Here is a 12976-nt window from a genome sequence, read left to right on the forward strand (position 1 = left end):
CTATACAGTGGTACCTCGGGTTAAGTACTTAATTCGTTCCCGAGGTCCGTTCTTAAACTGAAACTGTTCTTAACCTGAAGCACCACTTTAGCTAATGGGGCCTTCCGCTGCCACTGCACGATTTCTGTTCTCATCCTGAAGCAAAGTTCTTAACCTGAAGCACTATTTCTGGGTTAGCGGAGTCTGTAATCTGAACCGTATGTAACCTGAAGCGTATGTAACCTGAGGTACCACTGTATTGCAATGCAACAGGTTCCTTTTTCTCTCCTCAGCTGTTTCTAGACTGGGGGAAAAGGGAACCCGGACTGTGAGAAAGTTGCCTGAACTTTGGCAAGACCCAGGTCATCAGCCTGAGTTTCCACAGCCCCCACCAAGCTCGAACCACAATTGGTAGCAAGTGCAGCAGATATGTTCTGTGCCTGAGATAATATTTCATTTTCTTGCTAATGATGCTGTTTTAAATGTACATTTTATATTTGACTTCCTTTGGTGAAATGTTTCATTTTGAAGTGTTTGAGATACTTTAAAATTCACTTTGCTGCATTAAATGTGCATTCTGCAGTTGGCCTTGGTAATGTTTTATTTTGAAATCTTTAAGATAATATTTTAGTTTCTTGCTAATTGTACTGCTTTGAATGGAATTGAACTTTATATCTGACTTTCTTCTTGTAATGTTTTATGTTGGGTTGTTTTATTTGGTGTCTTCATGTAGATTGCAAACCAATTTGAGATTCCTTTCTTAAAAATGTAAAGCAGTATAGAACTGAAATGAGTAATAATAATAATAATAATAATGGAGTTTGGCCATGTTGTTGTTGTTTAGTCGTTTAGTCGTGTCCGACTCTTCGTGACCCCATGGACCAGAGCACGCCATGCACTCCTGTCTTCCACTGCCTCCCGTAGTTCGGTCAGACTCATGTTTGTAGCTTTGAGAACACTGTCCAACCATCTCATCCTCTGTCGTCCCCTTCTTTTTTTTTTTTGTAGACTTATCCAAATGGCAGTTTCCCTGGTTAGATTAAGGGCTGGATTTGCAGTGGGCATGGTAGAGGGAGAACCTATCACTCATAATTTGTGGGTGCTTGCCTCCATTAAAGATGTCCAACCATCTCGTCCTCCATCGCCCCCTTCTCCTTGTGTCCTCAATCTTTCCCAGCATCAGGGTCTTTCCCAGGGAGTCTTCTCTTCTCATTAGGTGGCCAAAGTATTGGAGCCTCAGCTTCACGATCTGTCCCTCCAGTGAGCACTCAGGGCTGATTTCCTTCAGAATGGAGGAGTTTGGCAATGGTTATAATTTTTCAAACTTTACTAATCCAGTCCCTGTAAGAGGGTGTAACCAAGGTCTACAGTGTGCTTGACCATACAGTTTTGGCTGGGAGAAACACTGCAAAACTTTTTGAGAATATGGCTGTGAACACAAGACATTTTGTTCTAGAATCCATGGAGACTGGGCACTTTCCCCCCCCTACATGGTTCTCACACATTTTAGATTTATTGTATATTTTTTGCTCCTGAATGGCAGGAAATTGGTTTCATTCCAAAAACAAAAGCTCACTGCAGTGTGTCCATGGATGACCTAATCAAGGGGAAGGTCTAGACTCAATCTAGATGAACACAGACATTTCTTTATGGAGAAAAACTACATTTTGTGCTACAGACATGTTAGTGTGTACACAGCCTACAGTGTAAGATGTGGTTTCAAGATGTGTAAGCCACTGATCCCCAAATTTTGGAGTTCTAGGGTGTTTCCATGTAGGCATTTTTGTGGAATTCATGCTGGTCACATGCACAAGTTTTTTGCACTGATCTCTAAGGTGCTACTGGAAGGAATTTTCTTATTTTGTTTCACATAAAACCCTCACTGTCAAAATGCCATAGGTAAAGGTAAAGGGACCCCTGAACATTAGGTTCAGTCGTGACCAACTCTGGGGTTGAAGCACTCATCTTGCTTTATTGGCCGAGGGAGCCGGTGTACAGCTTCTGGGTCATGTGGCCAGCATGACTAAGCCGCTTCTGGCGAAACCAGAGCAGTGCTTGGAAATGCCATTTACCTTCCCGCTGGAGTGGTACCTATTTATCTATTTGCACTTTGACGTGCTTTCAAACTGCTAGGTTGGGAGGAGCAGGAACCGAGCAACGGGAGCTCACCCCGTTGCGGGGCTTCGAACTGCCGACCTTCTGATCGGCAAGCTCTAGTCTCTGTGGTTTAACCCACAGCGCCACCCGCGTCCCTCAAAATGCCATACTGTACCTTAAAAATTTTAATCTGTATTTTCCTCTTCCTGCAGGAAGTCCATGGAGTGAAAAATAGCCTGTTATACATCTGCAGTCCCCTCTGGTGTGGAAACTTGTTTGCACATTTTAATTTTTTGTCATAAGTATGATGTTTTGGAAGGACACTACAGTCTGCAATATTTTCCTCACCTCTTGCAAGCACTGTCATCCAAATATCTTGCACTCATGGGCATTCATGACAATGTGAAACTACTTGACCACAACATTTTCCACATTAGGAGAATATAGCACAGGGATTCTGTTTTGTATTCCCAATATCACAATATACCAACTGGGACATCAATTTAAAATTGTGCTTCTTAGAAATTAGTGTTTGAAAGTAAATTCCAAAGGTTCCTCCCACCCCACCCCCAACTCTTTTTCAATCACTTCTTTTGTATTAATTGTATCTTCCTGCTGTGCTTTCATCCCATATCACTGGTGTGAGACCTAAAGGCTAGCAAGACCAACTAGGTGAGTCTTTCCCATCAGATGGTTGTCTGCAACCCCAGACAGGTGACAACTGTGCACGTTAAGGACCCAACCTGTATGGTGCCTGTCCTTTAAATCTTGCATGGGGTAAAATATGGGAGGGCCGCTTTCATGCCGCTGTTGTGACGTACCTTAGGCTGCAATCCTAAACAAACTTAGCAGAGAAGAAGGCCCGTGGACATTTGAAAAACAGGTAAAGACTGGATTCCCAGTGTAAAGCTGTGGAGAAAAACACAAGCCACCAAGTGGTGGAGGTTGGTAGTGCACTCATTGTAAGTGACCAAAGAAGCATCACCAAGACAGAGCCAGAATGTTTGCATATTATTATTATTATTATTATTATTATTATTATTATTATTATTTTATTAATATCCTGCCCATCTGGCTGGGTTTTCCCAGCCACTCTGGGCGGCTTCCAACAAAATATTTAAAATACGATAAAATATCAAACATTACAAACTTCCCTAAACAGGGCTGCCTTCAGATGTCTTCTAAAAGTCAGAAAGTTGTTTATTTCCTTGACATCTGATGCGAAGGTGCCACAACTGAGAAGGCCATCTGCCTGGTTCCCTGCACTTCTTGCAGGGAGGGAACTGCCAGAAGGCCCTTGGTGCTGGACCTCAGTGTCCGCGCTGAACGATGGGGGTGGAGACGCCCCTTCAGGTATACTGGGCCGAGGCCGTTTAGGGCTTTAAAGGTCAGCACCAACACTTTGAGTTGTGCTTGGAAATGGACTGGGAGCCAATGCAGGTCTTTCAGGACCGGTGTTACGTGGTCTCGGTGGTTGCTCCCAGTCACCAGTCTAGCTGCCACATTCTGGATTAGTTGTAGTTTCCGGATCACCTTCAAAGGTAGCCCCACATAGAGTGCATTGCAGTAGTCCAAGCTGTAACTGTTATAATATGTTGGCCAACAAATGGCTGCTGCAACAATTGCGCCTCCTCCCCAGATACCCCCAGTAAGTAAGAAAAGAGCCTGTTTCACCTTGAGCACAAGCAATACTGGGAGCTCAGAGGTGCAGTCAGAAATGGAGATTAATATTTTAAGATTAAGACTGAAACTTTCTTCCCCTTTGTGGAGTGAAGCACTGAATGGTTGCTGTTAGACTTATTTGCAACTACAGTGGTACCTCAGGTTAAGTACTTAATTCGTTCCGGAGGTCTGTTCTTAACCTGAAAGTGTTCTTAACCTGAAGCACCACTTTAGCTAATGGGGCCTCCTGCTGCTGCCGTGCCGCCAGAGCACGATTTCTGTTCTCATCCTGAAGCAAAGTTCTTAACCTGAAGCACTATTTCTGGGTTAGCCGAGTCTGTAACCTGAAGCGCATGTAACCTGAAGTGTATGTAACCTGAGGTACCATTGTATGTAGTATGGTACTTTCAGCAGAGTCAGTCCCTACTGACTGAAATTGTCCATGTGCAGCCCCAGAGTTCCTGGCTGAAATCACTACTGGGGTTCCTTGAGAAATAAAACACCCAAATTCACTCTTGCCGTCTGCTGGAGAGTTTACAACACAACACTCTTACATGTTTGCATTATGTATTTGTGGGATGTGAACAGGGCCAGATTTAGGTTTGATGAGGCCCTGAGCTACTGAAGGTAATGGGGCCCTTTATATGTCCCGCTGTCCTTTGTCAACAACAAATTGTCACTGTTTTTTGTGCTGAATATATGCTATGTGGCTATTTATGGACCTAATAGGTATCTAAAGCCATTTGCACATAACAAAATATGTATTTTATCAAAGTACAGTGATACCTTGGTTTACAACCAGAATCTGTTCCGGAGGTCCGGTTGTAAACCAAAATAGGTTGTAACCCAAGGCGCGCTTTTGCCAATTGGCCTCCCCCAAAATTTTTTGTTTGTAATCCCCCCCCCAAAAAAGAAAAAAGGTTGTAATCCAAAAAAAAGGGACACACACTTCAGGGTTTGACGTGGTTGTAACCTGAAATGGTTGTAATCCAAAACAGTTGCAAACCAAGGTACCACTGTAATTGATATAGGAATGAGCAAACCAGTGGTATTTGAGGGAGCAGGCGGGGCCCATGACTTACATCATAGGAGCCTACACAACACAAAACACTGTTGCTGTATGTAGGTTTTATTTTAGTTGTTTTTTATCTTATATTTTGGAAATGGACATCCAGGTTTTTTCCCTTTAATTTTTTGGGGGGGCCTCCAAGAGAGTGGGGCCCTAAGCTATAGCTTGTTTAGCTTATACATAAATCCAGCACCGGATGTGCAAAGAACAAAACAACCCCAATCAAGCACACACAGCCTAAAGCAAAAAAAGAGAAGCTCCATTTTGAAAATAAATAAGGGGGGTGTGGTGCCTGAGGGTGGGTGCCATAGTGTCCACAGACACAACTTTATGGATCCCATGCTGCTTACCAGCCAGATCTGGCTCAAGACATTTGGGTATCTGAGGCGAACCACAAAATGGTGCCCGCCTACCGCTAAGGAAAGAAGGGGTGAGTGAATTCTCTTTGGTGATCATTTGTAGCTGAGTAAGATTGTTTTCCATAAACACGCTTTGAACAATGAGTCCGTAAGTGACTGTGGAGGCCAATTCTGGATCCACACATCCATCCACAGTGGGGACATTGGTTCCCAGGTGGGAGTTGATCACAGTGTGGATTTGCCAAGCGTGCCTTCCTCCTAGCGTGTTTCTCCCTTGCATCCTGAGTTCGAGCGTCTTCAAAGCTCATGACACCTTTGGTAAAGGCTGTTCTCCAACTGGAGCATAATACTAATACTAATACTAATACTAATACTAATACTAATACTAATACTACTACTACTAATAATAATAATTTATACCCCACCCATCTGGCTGGGTTTCCCCAGCCACTTCCAACAAAATATTAAAATACAGTAATGCATCAAACATTAAAAGCTTTCCTAAACAAGGCTGCCTTCAGCTGTCTTCTAAAAGTCTGGTAGTTGTTTTTCTCTTTGACATCTGGTGGGAGGGCGTTCCACAGGGCGGGTGCCACTACCGAGAAGGCCCTCTGCCTGGTTCCCTGTAACTTGACTTGTCACAGTGAGGGAACCGCCAGAAGGCCCTTGGCGCTGGGGGTGGAGACGCTCCTTCAGATATACTCAATATCAGATATATTGATTGTAATGATCTTGCTTCCTGGAAAGGAGTGCCTGTCTCCCCCTTGCTAAATCAAGTCCTTGATTCGCAAGACACTTTCTTTCAGGCACATTAAAAAATATCTGTGGAAGCCAAGTTGGGCCATGCCTACCAGACCCACATCCTTGGCCTTTCTGTGTTGAGAGGAGTGTCTTCCACCAACGTCTGCCAACCTAGCAGTTCGAAAGCACACCTGCTCAAGTAGATAAATAGGTTTATCGCTGTGGCAGGAAGGTAAAGGGTGTTTCCGTGTGCTCTGGTTTCCATCATGGTGTCCCATTGCACCAGAAACAGTTTAGTCCTGCTGGCCACATGACCCGGAAAGCTGTCTGCGGACAAACGCCAGCTCCCTCGGCCTGAAAGTGAGATGAGCGCAGCAACCCCAGAGTCTCATTTGACTGGACTTAATCATCCAGGGGTCCTTCACCTTTACCTTTTTACCTTCCTCCTTCCACCCTCGGGTAAGAAGGAACCGCAAGCAACAACAGCAATTTCCACACCAGTTCCTCATATATTATTTTATTTCTCAGTTTTATTGGAAGTGAAAAAATAATTTAAACTCATTTATTTGTACAGGTGGCACCAGTTTTGTTACTGACAAGCTGTAGGATGTCCTGGCTCACCTTGCTGACAGCCAGGGGTAAAAGCAACACAGCCACAGCCACAAAGGATCCTGTCTTTTGGAGACTAAATGCTCGCAGAGATGCCACCATCCCCTTATTACTCCCCCCACCCTGAATGGGAATGGGCACAAGTAGGCCAGGACCACACCATCCTAAGTAGAAACCATCATTAGCATTCAACCTCTCTGTCTCATCCTTCGTTTCCACACCTCCTCAATCCGTTTTCAGGGTCAAGTAATCTGCAACGGTGTCTCCAACATTTCCATGAGGAAAGTGTCGATGGGGGTGTCACCGATCAGCTTGAAGAAGAAGAGGTGCTCCAGGCATTTCAGGCCAATAGATCGCAAGGCTGGCAGCCTCAGGAGGAGCTTGGCAAACCTGAAGGAACCAGAGATGTAGAAAACCTGAAGTTAATGACAATCGGGGAATGCCAAGGGGTGTGTTCTGTTGAGAGACAAAAGAAAGAGCTCCACCTCATTCACTGGATCTGAAGTAGGGCCTCGCGCAACGCTCTTCCTACACCTGGGCCCACATCAGCCAAAGTCAAATGTGTTGCTTGGAACTTTGGATGCCATGAGTTTTGTTACCCACAACACACACACATAGAGCCAGCATACATGATTAAAATTGTGGACAGAAACAGCTGCTTCAGCATTTTAGGCTTCCCTTTGAACTACATTGGGACGCGGGTGGCTATGTGAGTTAAACCACAGAGCTTAGGGCTTGCCGATCGGAAGGTCAGCGGTTCGAATCCCCGCGACGGGGTGAGCTCCTGTTGCTCGGTCCCTGCTCCTGCCAACCTAGCAGTTCAAAAGCACATCAAAGTGCAAGTAGATAAATAGGTACCACTGCGGCGGGAAGGTAAACGTCATTTCCGTGTGCTGCTCTAGTTCGCCAGAAGCTGCTTAATCATGCTGGCCACATGACCCGGAAGCTGTACGCCGGTTCCCTTGGCCAATAAAGTGAGATGAGCGCCACAACCCCAGAGTCGGTCACGACTGGACCTAATGTTCAGGGGTCCCTTTACCTTTACCTTGAACTACATTACTACATTATAATGTTGGCTAATTACAGGAAAGCTAGAAAGTATCAGCCAAAAAGTTAGATCCGTTAAATTATAGCCCACATTAGGAATAAATAGCTGCCAGTATCTGCAGGCCTGTTGCTGGCTGCAAATATGGCATCATTCAAATATAAGGATCAGCAAGGATTCGTGTTGTCCTACCAAAGACACGCTAATGCAATTCACATTAAGCCCTTTTCAGGGCTGTTTGGTTCAATCCCAAAGGCCAGGGCTTTGTCTTCTGCCGTGGGTGGGTAAGAATCATCGAATTGTAGAGTTGGCAGGGACCCCAGGAGTTATCCAGCCCAAACTCCTGCTCTGCAGGAATTTCTTTTGCCCAAAGGGGCTTTCCTGCTTGTTGCCCTGTTTCATCTATGATTCACTTTACCAATACTCTTCAAGTGAGTATTTCGTGTAGGCACAAATTCATGGAAATGAAAGCTCTTTCCATGAACTCTGCTGGCTATTACAATCAGTGCCATCCATGGTGCAGGTTAATGCAGCCGGTGGAATCAAATGTTCCAATCCACCCATTGACTACACACATGCAGGAAAGGGCCTGTCCACATCGCAGCCCTTCTTGAAAGCTCGGTAAGATTTGGAGTGCTGCCTCTGTCTTCCCTTTGCTATGCGCAGAAGTGATCCACACACAGGGCAGGTGGTTAAAGCCAGCACCTTCCCAGCCTGACAATGCTATAGTAGAGATGCTTTGCCATTAACAGCAAGTCTGTCAGTTGCTCTAATGCAGGGGCTGGCAACCTAAGGCCCATGGGCCAGAAGCGGCCCATGAAGGCTGCTTAACCGGCCCACAAGCCCCCCCCCCCGAACCAAGCCGCCTGCTAGGCGAGCCCCCGTGTGGTGCAGGGACTCACTTCCACAGCTCTAGAAATCACTTCTGCGCATTCCCAGATGCCAGAAATCACATCTGCACATGCCCAGATGCTGAAAACCGCGCCTGCGATTGTGAACTGTTTGTACGGATTGTCGCCATTTCATTGTTATTATGAATTACGTTCTGTGCTGCAGCGTCCACTGTTGTGCTAAGCAATGTGCTCTGCCGGCGCAAGGGGTTCGGCTTGCACAACAACACGTTCCGCCTGGGTTTCCTGGAGCAGATTTGGGGACAGGGCGGGGAGAGGAGGGGGGAAGGATCATTGCAAAACAGAACTCCTTGCACTGACAGAACACTAGCTGGAAACTGCCCCCTGGTTTTATATACATGCTGTAATTATGGATTAATTATTGCATTAGCTTGCCGAGATTCACAATCCTGGATCTTCTGCTAGTCTGGGGCCTTCCAGACACAGCTTTAGCACTATCCTCAGACTTCTAGGATGCACCAATCGCCATATCTCCACTTCCCCAGCCTTTCAGGGCACACAAACTGTAAAACCAGGCAGGAGCCTTTTAACAACCCAGCCAACTCCTCTGGGGATGTGGAACCAACCGCAGGACGGGTCTTGTCAGCCTACAGTTGGCTGCATTTCCCTGCCAAGACCACAGCTTCCTGCAACTACAGCAGGAGAGTGCTTTAGCTAGCAGGCCTCATTTTGAGCTATCCAAGGTCCTGTTCTTCCACACCCGCTGCCTAAGAGAGCTTGACCAGGCTTTATCTGTTTGATGTGACCTTGACTACAGCGACCCAACTTCACCAGATACTGGCTGTTTCCTCTGTGCGCCTCAAGCACCCACAGAACAACTGGTGGAATTAAATTTGGTTTTTGAATGGTTTAATGCTGATTATTATTACTACGCACTTTCGAAAATGTCTTGATATTGTGATATGTGACTTGTTGCTCTCTCTCTCTCTCTCTCTCTCTCTCTCTGTGTGTGTGTGTGTAAACAGCTCTGAGCAGGATATAACGTATTTCTCGCTCTATAAGATGCACCAGACCACAAGACGCACCTAGTTTTTGGAGGAGGAAAACAAGGCAAAAAATATTCTGAATCTCAGAAGCCAGAACAGCAAGAGAGATCACTGCACAGTGATCCCTCTTACTGTTCTGGGATAGCTGTGCAGCCTGCATTCACTCCATAAGACGCACATACATTTCCCCTTATTTTTTAGGAGGGAAAAAGTGAGTCTTATAGAGCAAAAAATATGGTATATAGAAAGGCACCATATCAATAAAATGAAATAGGGAGGAAGCAGGTTGTGTAATGGTTTCTAGTCTAGGTTTTTCATTTTAGCTTTAAATCCACTGCAGATCGCAGGAAGATGTAGAAAAAGAAACTAAACTTCATTTCACTCAGAAACGACCCCCCCCCCCGCTTTCACCAAAACATTTATCTGTATTTTAGAGCTTAAAATGGGTCAGCCTTCTTAGACTGACAACTGCATAATGTACCTAACATGGGGTTGGACTTAAAGAGAACTCGGGTGCTTCCTGACTTTTTTTTGGATATTGGTAATAATAATAATTATAATAATTATAATAATAATACCCAGCCCATCTGGCTGGGTTTCCCCAGCCACTCTGAGCAGTTCCCAGCAGAACACTAAAAACAGAATAAAATTTCAAACATTAAAAACATCCCTAAAAAGGGTTGCCTTCAGATGTCTTCTAAAAGTCAGAGAGTTGTTTATTTCCTTGACATCTGACCGGAGGGCGTTCCACAGGGTGGGCGCCACTACCGAGAAGGCCCTCTGCCTGGTTCTCTGTAACCTCACTTCTCGCTGTGAGGGAACTGCCAGAAGGCCCTCAGCGCTGGGCCTCACTGAATGTATCCCACCACACTAGCTACCAGAGTTTGCTTTCAGGCCCAAATCCAAGGCACTGAATCCCCTCCTGAAAAGTTTTCACACCTTGGATGCACATTATTTATAAACTCCACTTTTCTCCATATGAATCCCATTGGCATTTACAACCTGAGGACCAGGCCCTGCCAACATATGCTGGAACCTTGACTGGAGTTGCTTTTTAATAGAATGGCAAAATGGTACCCACGAGGTGGAGAGTTGTCCCACTCGTGACCTCTTGGAGGGTATAAAATTCACCTTTCCCAAAAAATATTTGGGTGACCATTTAGGGACATCTTGTGGCCTCTGTTGTGTGCTGTTGGTTTTGATGTGCTGTTGGGCTTTACACCGTTAATTTAAAATATTTTACTTCATCCCTTCCAGCCTAGAGGCAGCTCACAAAACATTAAAGCCATTAAACAGCATACACAATATAAATAACCACCGTTCCACATTTGCCCCAATTCCTGTCAAATCTATTCAATACCAAAATCACCCAAAAAGGGGTGGCAGAGGAGGAGAGAGGAAGATGTAGGAGAAATACACAGAAGATAACTTTTAATGACTTCCCATTTAACCAGCAGATGGCAGAATTGGATAATGTAGTTATTCTAAAGGCTACTGGAAGGAAAGCGAAGCTGAGATCCAGAAGAAAAGTCACCTCCAAAGTTGGCTCTCCACTGTCAGCCTGTACTTCCTCCCCCCTCTGTCATTTTCTTATGTAGAGGTTTGGCAGAGACAGGTGGGGACTGCAGTCTTCTTAAAGAGAGATTGCCAACTTTGGAGTGGCTGAGATCAGGAGGCAAAGGCTCTGATCTTGTAGTGATCAGGTGGGATTGCTATGAGGAATTATAACAAATATAGAGTAAGCCATCTGTGTCAGCAATGAAAGCATTGCGTTGACTGGGTTTAAACTATTTTGATATGATTCTTGATCAATCTACACCCCTGCATCCCTGTTTCATTTCTCTCTCTTCACAAGTCACGTACACATTTAGACAGGCAGGCGTCCTGGGTCCTCAAAGATAATGGGCAGTTTCGTTGATGTAGCTTTCTTATATATTAATCTTAGGATGTTAATCTTAGGGGCAGGAAACAGGTTTCACATTAAGGTGATAATGGTCACTGTCCTGGCCATCCTCCTTATCATGTGTACTGATTGTTTTTGACCTCCGGGGTTGCTGTATTCGTTCCTTTGTAGTTTTTCATTCATTTACTCCAGAGTATGCATGCCTAACTAGTGTTTATAGTTTAACTTTGTCCCCACTTGAGGTTTGTTTAAATGCTCAGAGGAAATCTGATTGGTTCTTACGAACACTCTGTAAAAAGTTCTTTTGTGAATAAAACAGCCTGGGCCAGGGGCTACACATGGACAAGCACAGAGAGACGATTATACGCACTCCCTCCGAGAGCCTTGCCGGTCAAAGCCTCGTGTCTCATTTTTATCAGGGTCCGGTCCTTCCTTTGGCCTCAGAACGCAACATGATCTCAGGCCACCAAAACAGAAAGTTGCTCCATCTAACTTCTCGTTTCCCTGCTGAAACCCATGCCCAGCTCCCTCGTTCATTTCTAACTTGTTACTCTGGAGTAAATAAACGAATGCGATGTTGGATAATTAATAAATAATAATAATAATAATAAATTTTATTTATATCCCGCCCTCCCCGGCCGAAGCTGGGCTCAGGGCGGCTAACAACACTAAAACAGTGCAACATTATAAAAACATTATAAAAATTAATTAAAATCAAAATTGATGGCAACTATAAACTAAAGTTTTGTAAAGATTGCCAAGGAGGGAGTCAGGCTGCGCCCTGACCAAAGGCCTGGTGGAATTGCAACAAAAACAGAAAAACAACCAGTGTTTGTTGACATTGCTGTTGGCTTTTTCAGTTCAAAAGTGACTGTTTTTATGTTGTTTTGACATTAGCTTCCTTTCCAATGAGATGAATGTAAGTTACCTTAAAGAGAGGAGTGCAAGTCTCAGGGCTCACTCAGACTTCCTTTCACACTGTTCTTTCCAGGCACGGATCTGGGCTTTAAAGGTCTGCGTCTGAACAGTTCCTTTTTCATCCTGACACTTTCCCTGGGAAAACCCGATGGTTGTTTGCTGTGATCAGTGGTAAAACACAGGTTTTCCTAGGGAAAACAGCGGGTGTGTGTGTGTGTAGAGTGCTCAGACATGGAGCTTTAAAGTCCAGACCTGTGCCTGGAAATGAGCCCAGTGAATGTCATATTTGGTGGAAACCAAACCGCAGCAGAAAGTAAGCGGCGGTGATTGTGATGGATACAGGTTGGAACAGAAAAAGCTGCCTTCTCACATCCCTATTTGGGATTGGCGGTCAATTCTGGATCTAAGAAATATAGACTTTTTATTTGTTTAATAAATTTAGATCTCGTTTTTCCTCTAGGGCAGTGTTTCCCAACCTTGTGCCTCCAGCTGTTTTTGGACTACAATTCCCATCATCCCTTGCCACTGGTCTTGCTAGTCAGGGATGATGGGAGTTGTAGTTCAAAAACAGCTGGAGGCACAAGGTTGGGAAACACTGCTCTAGGGAATTCAATGTGATGTTCAAGGGGTTTTAGGTTGTTACTGATTCAAGTACAGGTCATCTCCAGATCTAAATCTATAAAGGTTGTTGCCCACT

The 12976-nt window shown here is 44.8% G+C and overlaps 1 protein-coding gene across 2 annotated transcripts in view; it reads right to left on the minus strand.

Annotated features, from left to right (window-relative positions):
* Positions 1-6408: 6408 nt before the first annotated feature.
* RXRG (retinoid X receptor gamma) overlaps positions 6409-12976 on the minus strand; it is a 91941-nt gene continuing 85373 nt past the window's right edge. For both annotated transcript variants that reach the window (XM_081866030.1, XM_081866031.1), the window contains exon 10: positions 6409-6906. In XM_081866030.1, the coding sequence (XP_081722156.1) occupies positions 6759-6906 (148 nt within the window). In that variant the 3' untranslated portion in view covers positions 6409-6758. The remainder of the gene's footprint in view (positions 6907-12976) is intronic.

The sequence above is a fragment of the Podarcis erhardii genome (genome assembly GCF_964252035.2).
Source record: "Podarcis erhardii genome assembly, chromosome: 6".
NCBI classification, from domain to species: Eukaryota; Metazoa; Chordata; class Lepidosauria; order Squamata; family Lacertidae; genus Podarcis; species Podarcis erhardii.